Source organism: Ceratotherium simum, chromosome 31, assembly GCF_057802395.1.
Source record: "Ceratotherium simum simum isolate JZ-2026a chromosome 31, ASM5780239v1, whole genome shotgun sequence".
Lineage (NCBI taxonomy): Eukaryota > Metazoa > Chordata > Mammalia > Perissodactyla > Rhinocerotidae > Ceratotherium > Ceratotherium simum.
The window spans coordinates 18729259-18755890 of record NC_141930.1 but is presented as its reverse complement, the minus strand read 5'-3'; the positions used below and the strand labels follow the sequence as shown (position 1 = coordinate 18755890).

The 26632-nt window shown below is 38.2% G+C and overlaps 1 protein-coding gene across 1 annotated transcript in view; it reads right to left on the bottom strand.

Annotated features, from left to right (window-relative positions):
• CPA6 (carboxypeptidase A6) overlaps positions 1-26632 on the bottom strand; it is a 270901-nt gene that overhangs the window by 165793 nt on the left and 78476 nt on the right. The window contains exon 2 of the mRNA XM_004436260.2: positions 2817-2892. Coding sequence (XP_004436317.1) covers positions 2817-2892 — 76 coding nt within the window. The remainder of the gene's footprint in view (positions 1-2816; positions 2893-26632) is intronic.

The window sequence follows — 26632 nt, the reverse complement described above, 5'->3', positions numbered from 1 at the left end:
CCTTTTGCTATAATAAATCATAGCTGTGAGCAGGACTACAGGCTAAATAGGTTCCACAAATCACTGAACCTGGGGGTGGTGTTGATGACTCAAGGAATAAAGTAAATGAGAGCAGGAGAACGCTCATATTGAGTCAAGGCTCCACTGCCCAGCAAACTCGGCCTTAACCCTCTCCACTGTGAAGATGATCAGAGTCAAGAGACCAGAGGCAAGTAGCAGGCCTTGCCTGGGTTCTAGAGGGTGTGGCACTCTCTAGCCCTGTGTTCCAATTCCTCACTGGGACCTGGAGAAAGTTACTTAATCTCTGTCTGTCTCTCTCAGTTTCTTCATCTGTAAAATAGCAATAATAAAAGTCCCAGCAATAATAAAAGTCCCCACCTCATAGAGTTGTTAAAATGAGGCAATTTATAGAAAGCACTTAGCGCTGTGACCAGCACACAGTGACTAAGAGGGGCTGGAGGTAATTTTCTGCGGATGGAATCAATACAGCATTGTCAACATTCTAATACAGATCTTCCTTGACTTACGATGGAGTTACACCCTGATTAACCCATTGTAAGTTGAAAATATCATAAGTTGAAAATGCATTTAGTACTCCTAACCTACTGAACATCAGAGCTCAGCCTAGCCTCCCTTAAATGTGCTCAGAACACTTACATTAGCCTACAGTTGGACAAAATCATCCAACACAAAGCCTATTTTATAATGAAGTGTTGAATATCTCACATAATTTATTGAATACTGTACTGCAAGTGAAACCAGAATGGCTATATGGGTGCAGAATGGTTATAAGGGTTGCGGTTGTTCACCATCGTGATTGTGTGGCTGACTGCGAGCTGCGGCTCGCTGCCGCTGCCCAGCATCACCAGAGAGCATACCACTAGCCTGGGAAAAGATCAAAATGCAAAATTCTGAGCACAGTTTCTACTGAATGCATATTGCTTTCACACCATGGTAAAGTCAAGAGATTGTGAGCCAAACCATCACTAAGTTGGGGACCGTCTGTATTAACTCCCTTTTTTCCCTCTCACTCTGCTGCCTTCTTCCTCACCAGCCCCCTTTTCCTCCCTTTTCTGTTGTCTTCTAAGCTCCTTCACATCCAAACCATTTCCTCCCCCAGCTTATGAACTTTCTTAAGGACTAAATGAAAATAACATGGAGAAATGATTTTCTTTGTGTACAAAAAAGGGCACCATATAAACGTGTTGTCATCAGTGTCCACAGTCCTACTGTGCTAAACATCTTTTAGTTCCATCCACTATGATTTACCAGAGTTTATAAGTAACCCTCACAGTCCTCACTAATGTAATTTTCTTGCTTTTGATAATGGTAGGTGATCATCACATATACAACGAGGGAATCTTATTTCATAACTTTGTAAGGCATAGCATGTAAATAGATTCACAAATTGGGAAAAACTCCTTTCACAAATCATTTTTTCCAATATTTGGTTCATAATCTTTGTTCCCTGAAATAGTAGACTCCAAGGTGTAAAGTGGCATCAATGGAGACAGAAACTTCTACTTGAAACTTGCTTTGCTTCTTTGCAACTTTTGAGTCCCTGGTGGACTGTTCAGATAGTGTTCAGATACTGTTGCTGAAAAGGCTATAATGGGGTTGATGATCATACATGACTAGAAGAAGTTAATGTCAGTATCCAGAAGCAGAGATTCCTTTGCGGAGGAGAGGAGGTTTAGGAAATGCCCGGTGAGCACAGTCTCTCTGCTGGTCATAACAATTTGAGGATGAGCTCCTGCATCCTCACCCCAGGCCCTTGTGATGACACCAAACTTAAACTAGACAGTGCATACACAGCGGCTAGGAATGAGGAGGAAGAAAGGAAATCAATAAACTAAGAGTTCAAAACTTCATTTGCAAATAGACTTAATATTTGAAGGGAAGATGTCAAAGAGAAAAATCAAACCAAAAATAAAAGACCAAAAGTTTGATAATTACAGATATCTCCAGAAGGCACTAAGTCTGTCCCTCCTCCCTCACCCCCCTAACACCTTCTCCAGGTAGGATTGTACTTCAGTCATTGAGGACACATGTTTTTCTAGCCCACGTTGAAGATTAATGAGGCCTCCTTTATAATCTGCTTTGCCATCCATTAAAATGAAGCTAAACCACTGCATATTTTATGGGCTTGCTTCTGTTCTTGGTAGGCATGAAAGAAAGCCCATCACCACACTCCTCATCACAACTCTTTAGCTAAAGCTAACACTCAATTATATGCAGTAATGGGGAGATGAGAAACTCTCTAACTCTAAAATCCATAAAATTCATCAAAGATTGAATAATCAGAGCCCTTTAACCTTTGCCAACAAAATTCTCTTATCAGACCCACTGAAACATAGCAAAATGAATTAACTTGAATTTCTAGCTTTTATTTTTTCTCAACTCACTTCTACTTGAAGTTTTAATTAGAAGGAAAATGTCTAGATGATCTGTAGGAAGATTTCAAGAAGGAAAAGTGAAGCTCTGGAAAATTATAAGCTAAATTCACTCATTCATTAAAAAAATCATTTACTGAGCTTCTAGGATATTCTAGACTCTCACTGAGAATATAGCAATGAACAAAAACAGATGAGCTCTCTTATGAAGCTTACAAGGGAGATGGAAAATAAATGAACTAGAAAATAGAAAATGGGTCAGATATATAATAATATTTTGAGTAACCTTAACTATCCATTAAAAGCTCTTTCAAGTTAGCATTTTCTGCCCTTGGCTAATTAATTCCAATTATTCGACTCCAGTCAGCAAAGCCCTGTAAACACATTATAAGGACAATGGTAAGTGAATGGACATTCTATTACCTTGAGTTGGTGGTATATTTTCTTCAGTGCATACGCTTCCTCTTCTGTAATGGGATAAAGTCTTATCACCTTATCACTATAAGAAAGGAAAAAAATGGTGATTTTACCTTTCAAAAATAAAGATTTAGCTATCTCTATCTTTTTACCTTTTAAAAAACTGCCTCCGCATTTAAGAAGAAAAATAGCAGAACTGTGGACTGGCTGGCACGTATTTTATCCAGTTCTTGTTCTGCTCTGATTGCATTGGTATTTTTTTCCCTATCTTAAAACTATTTGTTTTTTCAACAGCTTTTGAAGATTACAAACTCACATGTAAACAGAGAGACGCCAAAAACACAGGAATAGTGGCAACAGAGACAAGAACTTTCATGAATAGCTCAGAGCAGATACCAAGAAAGAAAATTCCTAATGACGGAAACAAACAATGCTGAAAAGAATGTGACTTTCAATGAGACGACACGTGAACTCCACACACTGTGGAACAGTTCTGGTTTGGATTCTTCCCACACGAAGAACAGTAAAGATAAGTCCATCTCTATGGGGCATCTTATTTCTCTACTACAGAGCTTCCCAACCGGCATGTGGGGCCAAATTGGAGGGCCATGAATTGTTTACAGGTGTGCCATGAGATACTGACAGCTGCAAAATTTTTAAAGTAATAAAGATTTAGGATCAGTTTTTACAGCTATTAAAATGTTACCACAGTTGAAATTATATTTGAACACTCCATAAGGGTCTTTCAGTAAAGATTCTGAATTGCCTGAGAAGACTCGAGGCATCAAACTATCCACCAGAGTTCTCTATGGCGGTTACCTCTTCCCCAAGGAGTGCCAAACAGGTATGATCATTTTCTAGTTATGTCGCGATGAGGACAGGTTGGGAAGCACAGCTCCAGTATATAATAATCACAATTGTTCTATATATCTTGCATAGAGTAGATACTTATTAAATATTTATTAATGCATTGGTGTAAAGGAGATCATTGAGAATAATTGGTTTCCAGAGGGGAATGTAAGGAAAAACTAAATAAAGTATAACAGGAATGAATGTTTTTCTTAACCCTCTATGGCATTTTACAATGACCGAGGATAAAGTAGAATATTATTAATACCATATATATAAAGCACAAAACAAAAACTCTAGCAGTTCACCTAAAACTTATCTGTCCAGCCTCAAAGAGGTACCGACATAAGGGTGGAATTTGCATGCTTTTCCATGGTTTTACTACTTCGATGAGGCAGTTTCCAAGGCTAGGTAAGATTCATATGGAGGGCTTTAGATCCCAAGGGGGACTTCCAGATTTGTTGGACAATGATTCTTTAGGGCTGTTGGTGTGTTCATTTCCAACCACTTAAGCTTTGTTAATGATCTTGTTATACCCTCTTTAGGACTATGAATTACATGGCCCTTGGCTTGCTGAGGGTAATTTAGTCTGCGTTAGACACTCCACCCTAACATGGCTTTGGAGCTTTAGTTTCCTCAAAATCACACAAAACCACCTCTCAGTATCAGCGTCATGAAGACCATTTTTCTGAAAAGAATAAAAGAAAGTAGAGGGAAGGAAAAACTCAAGTCACTGTAAAACAACTCCAAGTATGACCTTTCGAGTTTAAACATAATTACATCTTTTCTCTTTCTCATTTGTGATACACAGTTCTCTGACCTTTGTTTTTCCTGCATTCTTCATATCCCAGCCTCTCACACCTGACCCAATATAATGCTTGGCAGAGAAAAACAACTCCACTGGGTGATATGGTTGTTTGTGAGGGATGGATCACTTGACAGCTTGCTGAAAAATACCTCCATCTGGGGCCCTGTCAGCGCCTCAAGAGTGCTAAGAAAGCAATCTGTAGCCGTTTTACAGCCATAGGAAGATCTTGGGGTTTCTTTTTGTTTTTTAAATGATGGATAATTCAACCTGGCAATTGGTTCCTCTTCTGTGATTGTAGGAGAAAAGGGAACCACTCCTGGGATTATTTAACTCTGAAAGCGATTGCTCAAACCCAGCTTTGTCATTTTTATTACAAAATGTTCACTTCATCCCAGCTTGTGGAAATTCTGAGGTGTGACTTGAGAAATGTGTTTAATACTGTTTGATTACTTATCAAAGAACAGAGGATAAGGAAAGCTATTCAGGAAAACTCATGAAATGTCATGTTTCTGGTAAACTAATAAATTATATTGGTAGACTAACCAGTAACCCAAACCCAACAAGAACTCTTTATTTGGCATGTAAAACCAAATGCCCCCCAAGTGCACAATTTGTTTCACCACACAGAAAGCTTACTCTCCCTAGATCTGATGGCTAGTTTTTTTGGAGTGGTGAACAAGAATTTGTTACCACAAACAGGAAGGTTTCAGGAAGTGAAGTGGCTCCTAGAATTTAGAGAGAAAAACTAGCTGTGCACAACTATCAAAGAAGGTGAATGAGAGGTTTTCTTCAAATTTATCAGTTTTTCAACCAGTAGGTGGTAACATCAATTTAAGACTGCTTGGCTACCCTTTGGGATTAAAACAAGGGAATCGAATGTCTGAATATGGGTTGAGGTTAGAGAGATGACTGGGCAACCAGCTGCTCATATGTACGTGTGTTTTTAAGTCAGATATTTCTAACTTAGGAGACTATACAAAGTTGTGGGAGACAGACAGCTCAGGTATTTTTATTTACAGTTTAAGGATGTAGTATAGAGGCAGTGGGATATTCAACATAACTAATCCCCCAGTAATTATTAATATGTATTCACTCATGATACACTCACATTTTGTCCCCTTGCCTTACAGAACACATGAGGTTATGTCGTTATAGTGCCAGCATCAAGTTTAGTTGTAAGTTTGACTACTAATCCTTGTGGGCAGTGGCTGCCATATGAACGAGACAATATTAAATACATTTAATGAATTTTAAAGGTATTATTAAAGGTGTAATGAGAATGTACGTACCCAGAGAAGAGAATTTGGCAAGAGAACATCACCTCCAACTTTTTACAATCTGTCTGGGCTTCAGTTTCCTTGTTGAAGGAGTGAGAGATGAACTCCCAGTCGCCTTTCCATTTTAAAGTTCTAAAACTGTGTTATTTCAGTTTGACGCCTACCATATTTATTGCTGTGCCTTGACTGGGTGATATCTATGGAAGAATATTTCCATTTTGTGGGCAACTTGAGAGACCTCCCCAGTCTCCTTTTGAAAGATATAGATGTGAAGCTCCAGATTTTCCTTCTGGTTCCTGGCATGATCTTTCACAATTATTTCCATTATTAAATGCTAAATTTCTTTGTAAGTTACAGAAGCAGTTTATGAATCCATGCTTATAAAAATTATAATATTACAGGGGATATGATATAATAAAGTTCTCCTCCCAGTTCTCTTCCAACCCCAAATCTCCCATCTTCCCCTAGTAGCCATTGTTAATAATTTCTCATGATTCATTCCTGGTTCTCCTCTTTGCACTTGCACACGCACACACAAGTTTGTTTTATAGCATTTTATAATACGAATTTGCTTCTATTTTTCACTTAATATTTTAGTTTTAAAACACTAGTTTTTATTTTATTTTATCTTTTTTTGGTGAGGAAGATTAGCCCTGAGCTAACATCTACTGCCAATTTTCCTCTTCTTGCTGAGGAAGATTGGCCCTGAGCTAACATCTGTGCCCATCTTCCTCTATTTTATGTGGGATGCCTGCCACAGCATGGCTTGATGAGCAGTGTGTAGGTCTGCGCCTGGAATCCAAACCTGTGAACCCCAGGCCACTGAAGCAGAACACGCAAACTTAACCAATACACCACCAGGCCAGCCCCCAAACACTCTTTTTTAAATAAACATCTGGATGCTATATGCTAATATTTTATTTCAGAGTTTTATGCCTATATTCATAAGGGAGGCTTTTTAAAAAATAAACTTTTTATAAACTTAAAATAATGTTCATTTTGAATCACCCTTGATTTTGGCATCAGCAACATGCTAGCCTTATAGAATTAATTGGGAAATTTTCCATCTTTGTAATATGCTTTGACAGCTTGACACAGAAATTGTGTTTCTGATTGTTTTGTAGAATACATTCAAAATTTTTCAAGGTGTGACCAATTCTTCCTTTTTTTTGTCTTTGGGGGTTAGATATCTAGTTCTTTGATGGATATTGGTCTATTCAGTTTTCTTCTGGGCTCTTTGAGATAATTTTGCTAATTTACATATCCTGGAAAACCATCCACTTATTTATATAAATTATATTAATATAAACAATTAAAAATTAATTAAAATATCTTATAATTTAAGACATCTTTTCTTTCTCTGTATCTTTGTTCCCTTTCTATGTCCTAATGTTATTTGTATTTTTTTGAAAAAAATTCCTTAATCAGACTTTCCAAAGATTTGTTCATTTTATCGTTTTTTTAAAGAATCATTTTGTTTTTATTGATCGATTATGTTGATTTTTGTATTAATTTCTGCCTCTATCTTTATTAATTCTGTACTTCTTTCTTTAGATCTGCTTTGTTATTTACGTTTTAATATATGATATTCTTATTGATGTTCAGGTCTAATAGTTGATAATATCAAGTTTTTAAAATTCAATTTATTTAAACTAAAAACAAAAACACAATTCACCCACTTCTCTCATCTCCCACAACCACCAATCTGTTCTCTGTATCTATGAGCTTTGTTTTTTGTTTTTTTTAGATTTCACATAAAAGAGAGATCATACAGTCTACCTCTTTCTCTGTCTGACTTCCTTCACTTAGTGAGCATAATGCCTGCAAGGTCCATCCACATTGTCACAAATGGCAAGATTTTCTTTTTTATGGCTGAATAGCATTCCATCGTTCAGTCCTGTGCTGCATAATGACAGTTCAGCCAGTGAGGGACTGCACATGATGGTGGTCCCATAAGATTAGTACCATACAGCATGTGTCTGTAGTAGGTTATGTCATCCAGGTTTGTGTAAGTACTATGTTTGCACGATGAAATCACCTAATGTTGTATTTCTCAGAATGTATCCCCGTCCTTAAGCAAAACATGACTGTATACATATAGCACATTTTCTTTAGTTAGTCATCCATTGATTGACGCTTGTTGTTTCCATATCTTGCTATTATCAATAATGCTGCAATGAACATGGGGTTGCACATATCTTTTTGAGTTAGTGTTTTCATTTTCTTTGGATAAATACCTAGAAGTAGAATTGCTGGATCATATGGTAGTTCAATTTTTAACCTTTTGAGGAACTTCCATACTGTTTTCCATAGTGGCTGCACCAATTTACATTCCCACCAACAGTGCACAAGGGTTCCCTTTTCCTCAGATCCTTGCCAACATTTCTTATTTCCTGTCTTTTTGATAAAAGCCATTCTAACAGATGTGCTGCGATATCTCATTGTGGTTTTGCTTTGCATTTCCCTCATGATTAATGATGGTGAGCATCTTTTCATGTACCTGTTGGCCATCTGTATGTGTTCTTTAAAAAAATGTCTATTCAGATCTTCCGCCCATTTTTTAATCAGATTGATTTTTTGCTGTTGAGTTGTATGAGCTCTTTATATATTTTGGATATTAGCCCCTTATCATATAGGTGGTTTGCAAATATCTTCTCCCATTCAGTAGGTTACCTTTTCACTTTGTTGGTGGTTTTATTTGCTACATAGAAGATTTTTAGTTTTATGTAGTTTCACTTATTCATTTTTGCTTTTGCTTTTGGTGTCAGATTCAAAAAATCAACACCAGGACTGAAGTCAAAGAGCTTGCTGCCTATGTTTTCTTCCAGGAGTTTTATGGTTTCAGGTCTGATGCTGAAGTCTTTAATACATTTTGAGTTAATTTTTGTGCATGGTGTAAGATAGTGGTCCAGTTTCACTCTTTTGCATGAGGCTGTCCAGTTTTCCCAACACCATTTATTAAAGTGACTGTTTTCGCCCCATTGTATGTTCTTGGCTCTTTTGTCATAAATTAATGGGCCGTATATGCAGGGATTTATTTCTGGGCTCTCTATTCTGTTACATTGATCTATGTGTCTATTTTTATGCCAATAAAATACTGTTTTAATTACTGTAGCTTTGTAATATAGTTTAAAATCAGAGAGTGTGATGACTCCGGCTTTGTTCTTCTTTTTCAAGATTGCTGTAACTATTCAGGGTCTTTTGTGATTCCGTACAAATTTTAGGATTATTTGTTCTATTTCTGTGAAAAATGTCATTGGAATTTTGGTAGGGATTGCATTGAATCTGTAAATTGCTTTGGGTAATATGCACATTTTAACAATATTAATTCTTCCAATCCATGATCATGGGATATCTTCATTTATTTGTGTTGTCTTCAGTTTCTTTCATTAGTGTCTTGTAGTTTTAAACATACAGGTCTTTCACCTCCTTGGTTAAATTTATTCCTACCTATTTTATTCTTTTTGATGCAATTATAAATGAAATCGTTTGATAATTTCAGTTTTTAGTTCCTCTTTACCAAAGAGTTATTTTGAAGAATGTTAAAAACTTCTACATATACCTATTAAACATGTTTATTTATGTTTATTTTTATTTTTATTTTTTTTAATTTTTTGTTTATTGCAGTAACATTGGTTTACGACATTGTAAAAATTTCAGGTGTACATCATTGTACTTCTATTTCTGCATAGATTACATCATGTTCACCACCAAAATACTAATTACAACCCATCACCACACATATGTACCGAATTATCCCTTTCACCCTCCTTCCTCCCCCCTTCCCCTCTGGTAACCACCAATCCAATCTCTGTCCTTACGTGTTTGTTTATTGTTGTTCATTAAGTAGTAGATATTTATGTTATTTAAATCTTCTCCCTACTTATATTTTGTCCACTAAATTTGACAATTTTTGATATAATTTTATTTAATATACCTACTGTGATTTTGGATTTGTCAACTTATTTTTGAATTTAAAAATTTTGATTCATGTATTTTGATGATATGTAGCTATATCATCATGACTACTGTATCTTCTGGAAGGAATAAAATTTTTATTTGAACATAATGTCCTTAGAAAAATCTTTCTTCGGCTCCTTTAATGCTCTTTACCATGAATTCTATTTCAAACTCAAAATGCTAGATTACATTTTTAAAAATCCAGTAAGAGACTTTCTGACTTTTAACTGGAGAATTTTACTTATTCACATTAATTATAATACCTAATATGTGTGGTTTTATTCTTATGACGTTTTTTTCCTTTGTTTTCTTGTTATATAAGATTATTTTCTTTGTTCTTTGTTTCTTTCCTTACTTATTTGTTGCCTTTTTCTCCCTCTTTCCCATCTTTCTTGGAGCTGATCAATTTTTTTGGCTGACTTTTTCTTATCTAGTGGTTTGCAAGCTGTGCATCTTATTTCTATTTTTTCAGTGATTTTTTTATTAGAAATTTTACAAACATACTTTAACAGATACCTCTTCTTTCATGGCTAGAACTAATGTCTCTGTAATTCTCCCCCTTGAACAAGAATATCTTTTCATCCCCCTCCCTCCCATGTTGTCCTTGTTCTTTGCTCCAGGTTTTGTTAAAATCATCTGGAATTTTTGCTGCACATTCTGTCTAACTGTGGGTATCTGAATTGTATCCCCTCCAAATTCATATGTTGAAGTCCTAACCCCTAGTATCTCAGAATGTGACTGTATTTGGAGATAGAGTCTTTAAAGAGGTAATTAAGTCAAAATGAGGTCGTTAGGATGCGCTGTAATCCGATATGACTGGTGTCCTTATCAGAGGAGTAAATTTGGGCACAGACATGCACAGAGGGAAGGCACTGTGAAGACACAGGGAGAAGACGGCCATCTGCAAGCCAGGAAGAGAGTCCTCAGAAGAAACCAAACCTGCCAACATCTTGATCTCAGACTTACAGTAACCGAACTGGGAGAAAGTAAATTCCTGTGGTCGAAGTCACCCAGTCTGTGGTACTGTTGCAGCAGCCCCAGCAAATGAATACACACCTTGAAGATCGCAGCTTAACAGTCATGTCCTCGGGGGAGCTATCCCTTGATATCTGGGAGATTTTAGTCACCTTGTTCCTAAATTCTCCCAATGCTCTCTACATTTCCTATCACAACACTCATTGCCCTCATTGTTATTATTTGTTTAACATCTCTCTCTCTCTCTCACTAAGCTCTAAACTCCATATGAGCAGGAACTCAATACATTTTGGTTTTATACTGTGGGAGTTCTGGGTTGTGTAAGGGTCTCTGTATGATGTGGAGCTTGTTTTGAGGGGTTCAGGGCCAGGTTTTGTTTTAATTGCAATTCCTATATCACGTGGAGTGTGAATTAGGAGCCCCCACCCATACATGGTAGAGGCCTGGGGTATCGACTTTGCAGAGGTATCTTCCTCCTTACAAGTTCCTGGTAGACTGAAACCACCCTCCATTTCCCCAGCTGGAGGGGGGAGTTTTTCTCCACACTTTGGGGCTCCCTGCTTTATGTAGACTTGCTCCTAGCTCCCCACTTCCGCCCGTTACAGGCATTAGAATCCCACCCTCAGCCTTGAGGGCTCCTTTTCATAGTCCCGACTCCCAGAACCACAAAGCATGAGCTTTTCCTTTCCACTTAAACTTTGTTTTTTACCCCAAATGTTTGGCATCTGGGAGTTTCCTCTTCTTTCTTTCTACAAAATTCAGTTATCTACTAAAACAAATGACAAGATGGTAAAAGCGCGTACTCTGGAGGGAAGTTGCTGGTGCTATAGCTGTGTGACCTTGGACAAGGTTTTTAACCTCTCTGTGCCTCAGTCCTTTTGTCTATAGATTGGGGATAGTGGTACTTAATTCATGGGTTACTGTGGGGATTAAATGAGTATGCATGTCCAGTGCTTAGAATAACACCTGACGCATAGTATTAGGTATGTGTAGGGCAATATAGATGTTTGATATGATGATGTTTTTGCATTTTCAGCATTTTTTCACTTTATTGAAGTTTATACTTTGAGGGTTCCTGACTGCATCAACTAAGTCTTCCATGTTCTCTCATATTCTAATCTGTTGAATGGAAGAATGAATACAATTCTCTCAAGAGGAAACTACTTGTAGCAGACATCCTGAGCGGCCTCAGAATGCATGACCTGTCCAGAGTTTCCCTCTAAAGTGTCCTTTGCTTGGTAACTCCTTCTCTTGGGACCACATCTAACCTGACACTTAACTTAAAGGCAGTCAGTGGACGATAAGATAGAAGGAGAAGTGAGTCCTGCCCAGTTGGGCTCACTCTATTGGACGGTGACTGACAGCTGACCCAGTCAGATCCCATCTTTGGGAGTTTGCACTTGAGACATAAAAGAAAAATCAGTTAGTTTGCAACATCAGGAGCAGTGGCAGCAGACAGATGTAATAGCCAAGTTACCACAACGGCAAAGTTCTCAAGCACAGGCACTGGGCACATCACCCTTTGTGAAGGATCCTTCAGGCTCCAGGGGCCTGGTTTGGAAATAGTCCCTGTTCTTCCCCGTGTTTCTTTAGAGTAAACTTCTACCGTCTGATGTATCTGGAGCACGTCTTTTTTAAACCTAACAAATGTGCTAGTATTAAGAACATTTAAACTTCAGATACTCCATTTTTTCACTCTTATCCCCAAGTCACTGGATTTATCTTCTGTGATTCACTTCCCTCTTCAGGTAGGGAAGGAAGAGAGCAAGGTTGGATTCCAATCTGGGCTCCCACCACTTGAGCAAACTGCTTACACATTTAGAGCCAATGATTACTAATCTTTAAATGGGGGAAACAGCAATAGACTGTTGCATAAGAATTTTGTGAGAACTATTTTGTTCAGCCACGTTCATTAAGGTTACATTACATGCCAGGCACAGTGGTAGGTGCTAAGAATACAGCAATTCCTGCCTGTGATGGGCTTACAGTCATAGTCCCAATGACATGCTACTAGGGAGATGCCTAACTTATTCTAGTCTCTCAATGCACAGTAGCGACCATTATTACCTCTGCAGGAAAATGTTTTTCTCATTTTTTAGAACCTGACGCCCTGAGAGCAGATGGTTCTCCAAGTATGTTTCATTGTGAACATCAGAAACAATAAAACGCAATTTTATTATGGATCTATTTAACCTTATTTGCTGTTGCTGCTGTTTTTGTTTCTTGATCTTTTCACAGGCATTTGATCTAATCATTGATCAGTTTCTGAATTTGGGACTTACTATTTCCTCTCTTCTCAGGCAGCTCTTTGGCGTCTGAGAAACACACATATTATTCCTATATTTTTATATAATTTAAAAAGGGAAAATAATTTCAGAGAAAGTCCTGTATAGATGGTTTCTCTATTGGGACAAGCTACACATGTTCAATTTTTCAATACTTCTAAAGACACAATTTACCTGGAAGTAGAAAAAAATTTCTAATGTTGTCCTTCAGGAGGTATCAGATTAGATGACTGCAGTGGATGCTTTCAGCTGCTCGTCCAAATCTATTTTCCCCTTCTTAAACTCTAATGGGACTGATTCGCTCAGATATTCAGCCCATCCACATCAGGAATGGGTCTCGATAAGCCAATCAGAGTTCGGATATTCCCTGGCAACTTTTGTTAGTCTGGAGTTCGACACGTGTTACAAATTGGCGTAATCAGATTTAAGGGAAGGATTATTACTCCACGGTTGGGGGAAGAAAGAGTCACTCTCTTTTTGAATATAAAGGAAATGTGTCACCCTGCTTGCCACTGGCAGCCTGTAATTATGAAGGGAGTGAGCTTTAGGGTGAAGCAGACTCTATGGACTGTTGAGTGGAGAGACAGAACCTGCGTCTTCAGTGATCTTATTGAATCAAGCAACCTTTAAGCTTGTCCTACCTCTAGACTTCTGTTATGCAATATAAAAAAAAATTTCTTTATTGCATAGGCCAGTTTGAGTCAGGTTGTCTCCTACTTGTAACCAAAATCACCCTGCACAATAACAATAATTTTACTTAGTTTGGTTATTTTTAGGGAATGAGATATGGGAAACCAATGGAATAACTAAATTTACTTTCAAATCAAAGTCTTCACAGGTGGGAAAACACATACTGGGATTCTTTCTTTCCTCTCTGAACATCTTTCTCTAAAAGATCCCTTTAACTTTGATGGTCACTTAAAAAACTACGTGTGCTTTCAGAAGGGAAGATGTAGGGTGCTCAATAGCTAAGACTCATCTCATATCTGCAAGGAAAATAGGACAGTTTAAAACATTTGCTGAATTTTCTGAAAGCTTGTAACCCATCGAAGAGTTAATAATAGGATGTTCACTTACTTTAAAAAAATCTCATGCCCAAGCACAAAGAAATTCATTAGGTAATCTCATCTAGAAAAATTAATGTTCGCATGTAGATTCTATATTATCAAGTGCTTAAGTCTCAGAGCTGCATTTCCTTTGTTGAAAGATTGTGTTTTGATGCACATGAAAAATTTCATTAAAAAGCAATAACTAAGATACAACCTGGCAGAGAATACTCTAGAGAGCTAAATGGATTCTCCCTTCTTTGGTGGTAGTTTATAGTTGCCATATAAAGTGCTCAGAACATGGAGAAGCTCCCTCTGGCAATTTGCTTAGGACATGAAGATTTAGGCTTCACTCTTGGATTAAAGTTAAGCAGAAGTGATGATTCTTCTTTTTTTGTTGTTGCCACAGTTATTTTAACACCAGAGAAAAGAAAAACACACAGTTTTAGTGATGTGCTTCACTTTATAACAGAAATTTTCTCACGAGGCTGAATGCCTACCAAGGTAACTCACACACAATGGAGGATCAATAAATATTTGCTGAATTGAGTTGAAATTGGCTTTTTGTAAACTGCATCATCTTTTAAATTTCTGAAGTTGTCTTCTGTTATAAAGTTTGAGAATTTCTCTTCTCTCATTAGCACAGGTCAAAGCAATAAAATGTAACCCTGCCATTAAATTAATTTCTTACAGTTAGATATTATCTATACTATGTCTCAAGGATTTGCTATATATTGTGTCAAATCATTATATGATACTTAAATTTAGTCTTTCTTGTATTTAAAAATAAGATTCAATCTGAGAAAACTGTTACTACAATGGAGAACAAAACATTCATTCAACAGATACCTATGTAGCAATTACTCCATGCAAGTCCCTGGTGGGGAGGAAAAATGAAAGGACTTACAAAGTGTAAGGGAAGAACTTTTAAGATGTATAATCTAGTTGGGTACATAAGGCATAAATAATACTTTATTTTATTATTGTAATATAAGATTAGCATGTAATCAATATTTTATAAATTATAGTGAAAATATGTATAAAAAAGGTTTAGCTGGAATGATCCAAGAACCATATAGGACTTTGATGCTTGCAACTAAGAAGATTTGGGCCCCAGTGAACTGAAAACCATTGGCATATATCAGTTTAGTGGTTTTGAAATTTAAATGTACATAAGATTCACCTGGAAATCTATCTGCCAGCATAATTTGTTGGACTAAATATCCTGTATCCTGAAATCACCTTCCAGTATAAAGCACTTAGCAATATTGGAATATATATGTTTGTATGTGGTGTATCTTTTAACATGCATGGATAGGGTAGTAATAGAGTAGGGGAAAGCCTAAGAGGCCAAAAATGCTGAGATAATCTAACACTGAGACCAGTGGCTACTCTGACTGAGGGGCATCTTAATAATCCCTGATGCCCAGAGTCTGAGCATGGTGGGAATTCAGATCAGATACCCTCACAGAAAACCTTAAAGATAATAAACTCAATGAAAAGATGACCAAAAAAAAAAATGCTTTGGGAAAGAAGAGAGTAGGGAAACTTGCCTTAGTCTTCGCTCTGGATAAAGGAGAAAGATATAGTCATTACTGAGAATTCAGAACCACAAGGTAGCCATCTAGTAGGGTTAGGAGTGAAATTCCAATCACCTATGTGGCCAAAAATATCTACAAACTTCATTCTCTCAGCTGAAGAGCATTGCCTACTGATGGCTCACAGTTGAATCCATCTTAAGCAATTGCCTTCAGCTGAAGGGAGGTGCTTCGTCTAAGATTAAGATACCCTTAGAGGCAGCCAACATGCAAACACTAGTTTATGCTGAGGTACAAAGGCCTGGCCCCCTGGCCTTAATTTGAGAAGTTGTTGAAGGGCCAACCCAGCTTTACTGATGCCCATGAAATCTGCTGTAACTCCATTGCAGTTCAAGTCTCCCTCCATCCTTAGCTTCCTTCATTCCCTTATAGATTTGTGTGCGTGTGTGTGTGTGAGAGACTCTTCAATCAAGTGCTTCCATAAAAACCTTACTTTCAGAGTCCATTTTCTGGGGAAACTTGACCTGTGACATGACTTGCCCCTAGGTTCCTAGCAGGAAAAAAATGCAAATCCTTTCTGGAAGGAATCCATCTTAAAACCAAGTCTCAGAGAATTTCCACAAATAAAGTTCCACTAAATATGAGCTCACTATCAAAAATTATGAAGCACATCAGGAAATAAGCCACCATGAGCTAAGGTCAGTAGAAACAACCAAGAGCAGAATAAGACCTGTAGAGCCTACTGATATTGAAATGATTAGATAGAGCAAGGGTTGGCAAAGTTTTCCTATAAAGGGTCAGATGGTAACTATTTTAGGCTTGCAGGCTGTACAGTCTCTATTGCAACTACTCAATTCTGCCATTGTAGGGTGAAAACAACCAAGACAATATGAGACAAATGGGTATGACTATGTTTCAGTGAAACATTATTTACAAAAACAGGTGGAGGATTGGATTCGGCCTGTTAGCCATGTTAACTATGATTCAGTCATAGTTAGCCAACCTCTGAGATAGAGTAATTATATATATATATGTTTACTATCCTAAAGAGATGAAAGAGGGGGTCCAAAATATGACTAATAAACAAGAGTCCATAAAGATGACCAAACTAAACTTCTCAAATTGAATCATATAGCAAATGAAATTGGAAACTTAACAGAAAGTTTAAATAGCATATTAGATACAGCTTAAGAAGAATTAGTGCACCAGAAAGTATATCTAAGGAAATTACTGAAAATGTACAGAAAGAAACAGTTATAAAACATGAAAGAGTTAAGATACATGTAAGATAGAGTGAGATGGTCTATTATATTTCTAACCTGCACACATCATACTTAGCAGTGAAGTGTTCAAAGATTTTTCTTTGAAATCAAGAATAAGAGAAGGATGCTTATGATCATCATTCTTATTCAACAGAATTAGTGCAATAAGAACAAAATATAAAAGGTAAGGAATTCGAAAGAAGGAAAAAATGGCCAGTTTTCATAGATCACGTGATTAACCACATAGAAAACTTTGAAATATCTACCGTTATACAACCAGTTGGAGAATGTAGCATGGTAAACCAATATATAATTAAAAATCAAAAATTCATTTGAACTTCTATAAATTATCAACACATAATATATTATGTAAAAATATACCATCCACAAAAATATAAGGTACTTAGCAATACATATAACAAAAGATATATAAGTTATTTATGGAAGAAATATGAAATTTCATTAAAAGAGATAAAGGGAGACCTAAATAAGCAGAAATACACCATGTTGATGTATGAGAAGACAATATTGTAAAGATATCAGTTTCTCTCAAATTTATTTATAGATTCAATTTTTTTTTTTTTTTTTTTTTTGGTGAGGATGATTGGCCTTGAATGAACATCTGTTGCCACTCCTCCTCGTTTTAGTTGAGGAAGACTGGCCCTGAGCTAACATCTGTGGCAATCTTCCTCTATTTTGTATGTGGGTTGCCACCTCAGCATGACTCGATGAGTGGTATAGGTTCACGCCTGGGATCCGAACCCGCAAAGCCCAGGCTGCTGAAGCGGGGTACACCGAACTTAACAACTATGCCACTGGACCAGCCCCAGATTCAATGCAATTTTAATCAAAATTTCAAATTTTTTGTGTGTGGAATTGAATAAGCTGAATCTAAACAATACTGGAAGAGCAAAGAGTCAGGAACAGGTAAGGCACTCCTGAGAAAGAATCAGGTGAGTGACTTGTCATAACAAATATCAAGACTTATTATAAAGCTATACTAATAAAGACAATGTGGAATTGGCACGAGGACAGACAAACACATCAGAGGTAGATCTTCACTTATAGAGAAACTTGATCAGTGGCAGAGGTAGTAGTGCAGATCAGTGGGAAAAGGATGGACTCTTTAATAAAGAGAACTGGGACAAGTGGTTAACCGTGCAGGAAGATTATATTAAAATTAGGATCTTCTTTTCATCAAAATATACCATAAAGAAAATAAAAAAGTAAAGGTACAAATGGAGAGAAGATATTTAAGTATCAACCAGAAGATTAGTATCAATATGAAAAAGATGCATTGGAGTGACATCAGCATCATGGCAGAGTGAGTTGCTCCCTTTGTCTCTCCTTTCTAGGTTAAAACCAGTAGGACATCCACAGACCAACAAAGGACTCTCTGCACAGCACACCAGAATGCCTGAGAGATCCATACATCTTAAGGTGGGTGGACTGGACCTCCTAGAGGTGGTGGAATCAGGGGAGCAGTGGTGGCCGCTCCCCAGACTGGAGGTTCCAGGAACTGCAGCCTCACCTGCAACCAGAGGCCCCAGGAACTGACATAATGCCCATAAATGAAGGCCCCAGGAATCTAGGTAGCCCACAATCCCAGAGCTGCCAGAAATTACTACAGGCCCGCAACTGAAGGCTCCAGGAATTGCAAGGATACCTTTGACCCAACCCCCTCCCCCGGTGGCAGTGTTTTCAGCCCCAGCCCTCCCAGCAGTGGGGGCTGCATCCAAGACCCTGATACCCCTGGCAGCAGCAGCAGTGCCTATGACCTGAGGTTCCAGGAATTGCACCGGTGCTGGAGACCAGATGCTGTAGGAACCATAGTGGCACTCGCAGCTCAGCCTATCCCCCTCCACCAACAGTGGCAAGTAGCACCTGTGACCTGAGGCTTCAGGAAATGAAGCAGTGCCTACGATCTAGCCTCATCCCTCTCCCCCAGCAGTGGCACCTCCAACACCAGCCCTTCCAGCAGTGGGCGCTGAATACAAGACCCCAGTACCCCAAACAGTGGTGGCAGTAACCATGACCTGAGGCTCCAGGAACTGCAGTGGTGCACACAACCCAGCCCTCGGTGGTTGCACCACTGACACCAGCCCTGCCAGCAGCAGGGGCTGCATACAAGAGCTGGGACCCCTAGCAGTGGCAGCAGTGCCTGTGATCTGAGGTTCCAGGAACTGCAGAGGTGCTGGAGACCAGAGGCTTCAGGAACCATGGTGGTGCTCACAACCCAGGTAATCCTCCACCTCCGCCAGTGGCGGTGTTGCCCATGATCCTGGCCCACCTGGTAGTGGTGGTAACACCTGTGAACCCAGTGCTCTTAGCAGCAGCATTGCCAGCAACACCAGATAACCCAGGAGCAGCAGCCCCCAAGCTTGTGGAGAGCCTGCAGAGAGCCACGAAATAGCTACAGTGGAGCCCATGACCCCAGCTGCCTGGGCATCTGCAACTTTGGCCCCCTAAACAGTAGCCATGGTGCCTGCAGACCTAACAAACCTGGACGTGGCAGAGGTGCTTGTGACCCCAGCTCTTGCCCCAGTCTCCTTCTCCCCCTTGCCGCAGTGGGGGAACCCACGATCCAGGCAACCCAGGAAGCAGTAGAGGGGCTCGCCAGCCTGGTGACCTCAGTGGTGACACCCGTGACTGCAGCAACTTCATAAGCAGCAAGACGCAAGAAACCTCAGAGGCACAAACAGCACAATGAGGGCACTGACAACTCTGGCAGAGGCAGTGAAGGGTGGAAAGCACAGGCTCTCAAGCACAACCAGAAGCAGCTCAGAATCAAAGTAAACAAAGCCTTAACCAAATAAAAAAAGTGTTTAGTACCACAAATGTGCTGGCAGAGGAACAACTCAAGCACCAGGATGAACTACAGTAACACGGTAGAACAGAAAGAAAATGACGATTCTCCAGAAACCAAACTTGAAGCCATGGAAGACTGTGATCTAACTGACAGAAAATTCAAAATAGCTGTTATAAATAAACTCAATGAGTTACAATAAAACTCAGAAAGACAGTTCAATGAGCCCAGGGATAAAATTAATGAACAGAAGGAGTACTTCACCAAAGATAAAGAAACTCTAAAAAAGAACTAAATAGAAATTCTGGAGCTAAATAAATGAGACAAAGAATAAAGTAGAAAGCATTGGAAATAGAGCAGACCATATGGGAGAGAGAATTAGTGACCTCAAAGACAGACATCTAGAAATGATTCAGGCGAAGAGGAGAGAAAACTAAGATTTAAACAAAATGGAGAAATTCTGTGAGAAATATCCAACTCAATTAGGAAAAGTGACATAAGGATACTGGGTTTCCCAGAAGGAGAAGAGAGGGAGAAGGGAGCAGACAGCTTATTTAAAGAAATAATCGCTGAGAACTTCCCAATCCTAGGGAAGGAACTGGATATACAAGTACATGAAGCTAATAGAACACCAAATTATCTCTATGCAAAAAGACCTTCTCCAAGGCATATTATATTAAAACTGTCAAAAGTCAATAACAAAGAAGGAATATTAAGGGCAGATAGAGAAGAAAACAATAACTTACAAAGGAATCCCCTTAGGCTATCAGTAGATTTCCGAGCAGAAACTCTACAGGCCAGGAGAGAGTGGAATGATATATTCAAAATATTAAAAGATAAAAATTGTCAGCCAAGAATATTCTATCCAGCAAAGTTACGTTTCAAATATGAAGGAGAAATAAAGGCTTTCCCAGACAAACAAAAGCTGAGCGAGTTCACTACCACTAGACCTCCCTTACAAGAAATCTTCAAAAGAGCTCTCCTACCTGAAACAAAAAGGCAAAGGTATACAAAGCTTTAAGCAAGGTGATAGACAGTTGGAATCAGAAAATTGCAACTCTATACCAGAATAGGTTAGTGAACAATCATAACATAAAGGCTAAAGAAAAAGAAAGTATTAAAAATAACTATAACCACTTCAGTTTGGTAACAAACTTATAATACAGAAAGCGAAAATTTTTGACAACAAAAACATAGAAGGGGAAGAGGAAAAGGATGGAACCTGCATAGGCAAATGGAGATAAGATGCTATCGGCAGAAAAAAGACTCTCTCATCTAAGAGATCTTTTATACCAACCTCATGGTAACCACAAAACAAAAACTCAGAGCAGAGTCACAAAACATTAAAAAAGAGGAAAATGAGAAACATCACAGAAAACCACCAAACTGAAACAGCAGACAGAAACACAAGGAAAAAGAAACAATGGAAATATAGAACAACCAGAAAACAAAAAATAAAATGGCAGTATTAAGTCCTCATATATCAATAGTCACCCTAAATGTAAGTGGATTGAATTCACCAATCAAAAGACACAGAGTGGCTGGGTGGATTAAAAAACAAGACCCAACAATATGCTGCCTCCAGGAGATCCATCTAAGCTCTAAGACAAACATAGGCTCAAGATGAAGGGATGGAAGATGATACTCTAAGCAAACGGCAACCAAAAGAAAGCAGGTATAGCTGTACTTATATTAGACAAAATAGACTTCAAGACAAAAAAGATAACAAGAGACAAAGATGGACGTTATATAATGATAAAGTGGACAATTCAACAAGAAGACATAACATTTATTAATATATATGCACCTAACATAGGAGCAGCCAAGTATATAAAGCCATTATCAACAGACCTACAGGGAGAAATTGACAGTAACACAATAAGAGTGGGGGGCTTTAAAACCCCACTAACATCAATGGATAGATCATCTAGACAGAGAGTCAATAAGGCAGAATTGGCCTTAAATGAAACACTGACCAGATGGACTTAATAGATAAATATATAGAACATTCTATCCCAAAACAGCAGAATACACATTCTTCTCAAGTGCACATGGAACATTCTCAAAGAAAGACCTATGTGGGTAAACAAAACAAGCCTCAATAAACTTCAGAAGATTGAAATCATGTCAAGCATCTTTTCTGACAACAATGCTATGAAACTAGAAATCAAGTACAAGTTGAAAGCTGGAAAAGTCTCAAATACGTGGAGACTAAACAACATGCTACTGAACAACTACTGGATCAATGAAGAAAAATCAAAGGAGAAATCAAAAAATACCTGGAGAAAAAAAATTAAAATACAACATACCAAAACTTACGGGATGCAGCAAAAGCAGAACTAAGGGGGAAGTTTATAGTAATACAGACATACCTCACCAAACAAGAAAAATTTCAATAAAAAATCTAACACTACACCTAAAAGAACTAGAAAAAGAACAAATGAATCCCAAAGTCAGTAGAATGAAGGAAATAACAAAAATCAGAGCAGAAATAAATGAAATAGAGACTAAAAAGACCATACAAAAGATCAATGAAAGTAAGAGCTGGCTCTTTGAAAAGATAAACAGGGCCCGGACCCGTGGCTTAGTGGTTAAGTGCGTGTGCTTCGCTACTGGCGGCCTGGGTTCGGATCCCGGGCGCGCACCGACGCACCGCTTTTCCAGCCATGCTGAGGCCGTGTCCCAATACAGCAACCAGAAGGATGTGCAACTATGACATACAACTATCTACTGGGGCATTGGAGGGCAGGGAAAGGAGGAGGATTGCCAATAGATGTTAGCTCAGAGCCGGTCTTCCTCAGCAAAAAGAGGAGGATTAGCATGGGTGTTAGCTCAGGGCTGATCTTCCTCACAAAAAAAAAAAGAAAAGAAAAGGTAAACAAAATTGACAAACCCTTAGCTAGATTCACTAAGAAAAAAAGAGAGAAGACTCAAATAAATAAAATTAGAAATGAAAGAGGAGAAATTATAATGGATACCACAGAAATACAAAGGATTATAAGAGAATACTATGAAAAGCTATACACCAACAAACTAGATAACCTAGAAGAAATGGCTAAATTCTTAGACTCATACAACCTTCCCAAACTATTTCAAGAAAAAAATAGAGAATCTGAATAGACCAATCACAAGAGACTGAAACAGTAATAAACAACCTGCCAAAACCCAAAACTCCAGGAGCAGATGGCCTCTCTGGTGAATTTTACCAAACATTCAAAGAAAATTTAATAACTACCCTTCTCAAGCTCTTCCAAGAAATTGAAGAGATGGGATGCCTCCTAACTCATTTTATGAGGCCAACATTACCCTGATACCAAAACCAGGCAAGGGCAACACAAAAAAAGAAAATCAATATTGCCGATGAACATAGATGCAAAAATACTCAACAAAATATTAGAAATCGAATACAAGAATACATTGAAAGGATCATACACCACAATCAAGTGGGATTTATTCCAGGGATGCAGGGAAGGTTCAACATATGCAAATATTCAATGTGATATACCACATTAACAAAATGAAGAATAAAAATCACCTGATCGGGGCCCGCCTGGCGGCACAAGTGGTTAAGTGCACAGGCTCCACTGTGGCGGCCCGGGGTTCACCAGTTTGGATCCCGGGCGACGCACCGCTTGGCAAGCCATGCTGTGGCGGTGTCCCAGACAAAGTGGAGGAAGATGGGTGTGGATGTTAGCCCACAGCCAGTCTTCCTCAGCAAAAAAAAAGAGGAGGATTGGCAAATGTTAGCTCAGGGCCGATCTTCCTCACACACACACAAAAAAATCACCTGATCCTCTCAATAGGTACAGAGAAAGCATTTGACAAGATTCAACACCCATTTATGATAAAAACTCTCAATAAAATGGATATAGAAGGAAAGTACTTCAACATAATAAAGACCATATATAATGAACCCATAGCCAATATTGTACTCAATGGTGAAAAACTGAAAGATATTTCTGTAAGAACAAGAACAAGACAGGATGCCCACTCTCACCACTCTTATTCAACATAGTATTGGAAGTCCTAGCCAGAGCAATTAGGCAAGAAAAAGAAATAAAAGGTACCCAAATTGGAAAGGAAGAAGTATAACTGTCACTATTTGTGGATGACATGATTCTGTATATAGAAAACCCTAAAGACTCCACCAAGAAACTATTAGAAATAATTAACAAATACAGTAAAGTGGTAGAGTAAAAAATCAACATACAAAAATCAGCTGAATTTCTATACACTAACAATGAACTAGCAGAAAGAGAACTCAAGAATACAATCCTATTTACAATTGCAACAAAAAGAATAAAATATCTAGTAATAAATTTAACTAAGGTGGTGAAAGACCTATACACTGAAAACTATAAGACACTGATGAAAGAAATTGAAGAAGACAAAGAAATGGGAAGATATTCCATGCTCAGATTGGAAGAAGAAACATAGTTAAAATGTCCATATTACCAAAAGCAATCTACAGATTCAATGCAATCTCAATCAGAATCCCAATGACATTTTTCATGGAAATGGAACAAAGAATCCTAAAATTTATATGGAACAAAAAAAGACGCCAAGTAGCCAAAGCAATCCTGAGACACAAGAACAAACCTGGAGGTATCACACTCCCTGAATTCAAAATATACTACAGAGCTATAGTAATCAAAACAGCGTGGTACTGGCAGAAAAACAGACACACAGATCAATGTAACAGAATTGAGAGCCTAGAAATAAACCTACACATCTACAGACAGCTAATTTTCAATAAACAAGCAAAGAAGATACAACGGAGAAAGGAAACTCTCTTCAATAAATGGTGTTGAGAAAACTGGACAGCCACATGCAAAAGAATGAAAGTAGACCACCATCTTATACCATACACAAAAATTAACTCAAAATGGATTAAAGACTTGAATGTAAGACCTGAAATCATAAAACTCCTAGAAGAAAACATTACCATCTTTGACATCAGTCTTAGCAGTATCTTTTTGAATATTTTGTCTCCTCAGGCAAGGGAAACAAAAGAAAAAAATAAACAAATGGACCATGTTAAACTAAAAAGCTTCGTTACAGCAAAGGAAACCGTCAACAAAATGAAAAGACAATCTACCTATTGGGAGAAGATATTTGCAAATCATATATCTGATAAGGAGTTAATATCCAAAATATATTAAGGAATCATACAACTCAATAAAAAGAACCCTAACAACCCAATCGAAAAATGGGCAGAGGATAGGAACAGACATTTTTCCAAAGAAGATATACAAATGGCCCAAAGGACATGAAAAGATATTCAACATCACTAATTATTAAGGAAATGCAAATCAAAACTACAATGAGATATCATCTTACACCCATCAGAATGGCTGTTATTAAAAAGACAAGAAATAACACGTGTTGGAGAGGATGTGGAGAAAAAGGAACCCTCATACACTGCTGGTGGGAATGCAAACTGGTGCAGCCAATATGGAAAACAGTTATGGAGACTTCTGTAAAAATTAAAAATAGAAATACCAGATGATCCAGCTATTCTATTTCTGGGTATTTATCCAAAGAACAGGAAAATACTAATTCTAAAAGGTATATGCACCCCTATGTCCACTGCAGCATTATTCACAATAGCCAAGACTTGGAAGCAAACTAAGTGCCTATCAGCAGATGAATGGATAAATAAGATGTGGTATACATATACAATGGAATACTACTCAGCCACAAAAAAAGACAAAATTTTGCCATTTGTGACAATGGCAAACACTGACGGACCTTGAGGGTATTATGCTAAGCGAAATAAGTCAGACGGAAAAAGACGATTACCGTATGGCTTAACTCACATGTGGAAGATAAACAAGCAAACAAACACACAGATGTGGAGAACAGATTGGTGGTTACCAGAGGAGAAGGGAGTCAGGGGAAGGCAAAAGGGGTAGAGGGGCACATGCGGACATTGACAATGGCAACCAAACTTTTGGTGGTGAACATGGGGGTGCAGTCTACACAGAAGTCAAAATATAATGATGTATATCTGAAATTTATATAATGTTATAAACCAAAGTGACCTTAAAAAAAAAAGATGCATTACTCATGAAAAATGGGCAAAAGACATGAACATGCAATTAAGAAACGAATGATGAAAGATATGAATAGATGCTCAGTTTCACTTGTAAACAGGGAAATGCAAATTAAAACCAGAGTAAGAGCACCCTGGAGGTGCTGTGGAGTTATCAGGAGAAAATTCAGGGAGGGAAGAAAGATATTCTTGTTGAAGGTGAGAGAGGAGCTCAGAGTTATTATTTAAAAATATTAATATTTGATCTACTGGATGAAGCAAAATATTTGATCATTGAGCAAATATTTATTACTGCCATTTTTCTAGGTGCTAGAGATACAGTAACAAATAAGGCAGGAAATTTTCTGTTGTCATCTAGCTTACATTATAGTGTGGGAGACAGATAATGAGTAAATAATTTCATGTAGTGATGAAAGCTATGAATAAAATAAGAGGTAATTTGATAGCAACTAGAGTAGAGGGGTGCTATTTCAGATTGGGTGGTCAAGGAAGGATCCTCTGAATCAATTTTGAGTTAAAACTTGAGTGATAATGAGCTAGCAGGGCAGGATTCAATGGAAGAGTGCTCTAAGCAAAGAAAACACAAGCACAAAGACCCTGAATTGCAACGCTGGGCCTGTTTGAGGACAGGAAGACAGTCAGTGTGTCTGCAGCTGAGAGACAAGGGGCTGAGTGGAAGGAGGCAATGATGGGGAGGGAGGCAAGGGCAGATCACGGGGTGGAGCCGTGCAGGTATCCGAAGGAGTCCGGCTTTTATACTCAGTGCGACAGAAGCTCTTAGAGGGGTTTAATCAGGAGAATGATATCTGATTGATTATTAACACTCAATCTGGCTGCTGTGTGGAGAACGGATGATAGATAAGGGAAGAGAAAGGGGAGAGCAAGACAGCCATTAGGATGATTGCCATGGTCTAGGATAGAGGTGGCTAAATAAGTGAGAGAGAGGCTAGATCCAGGATAT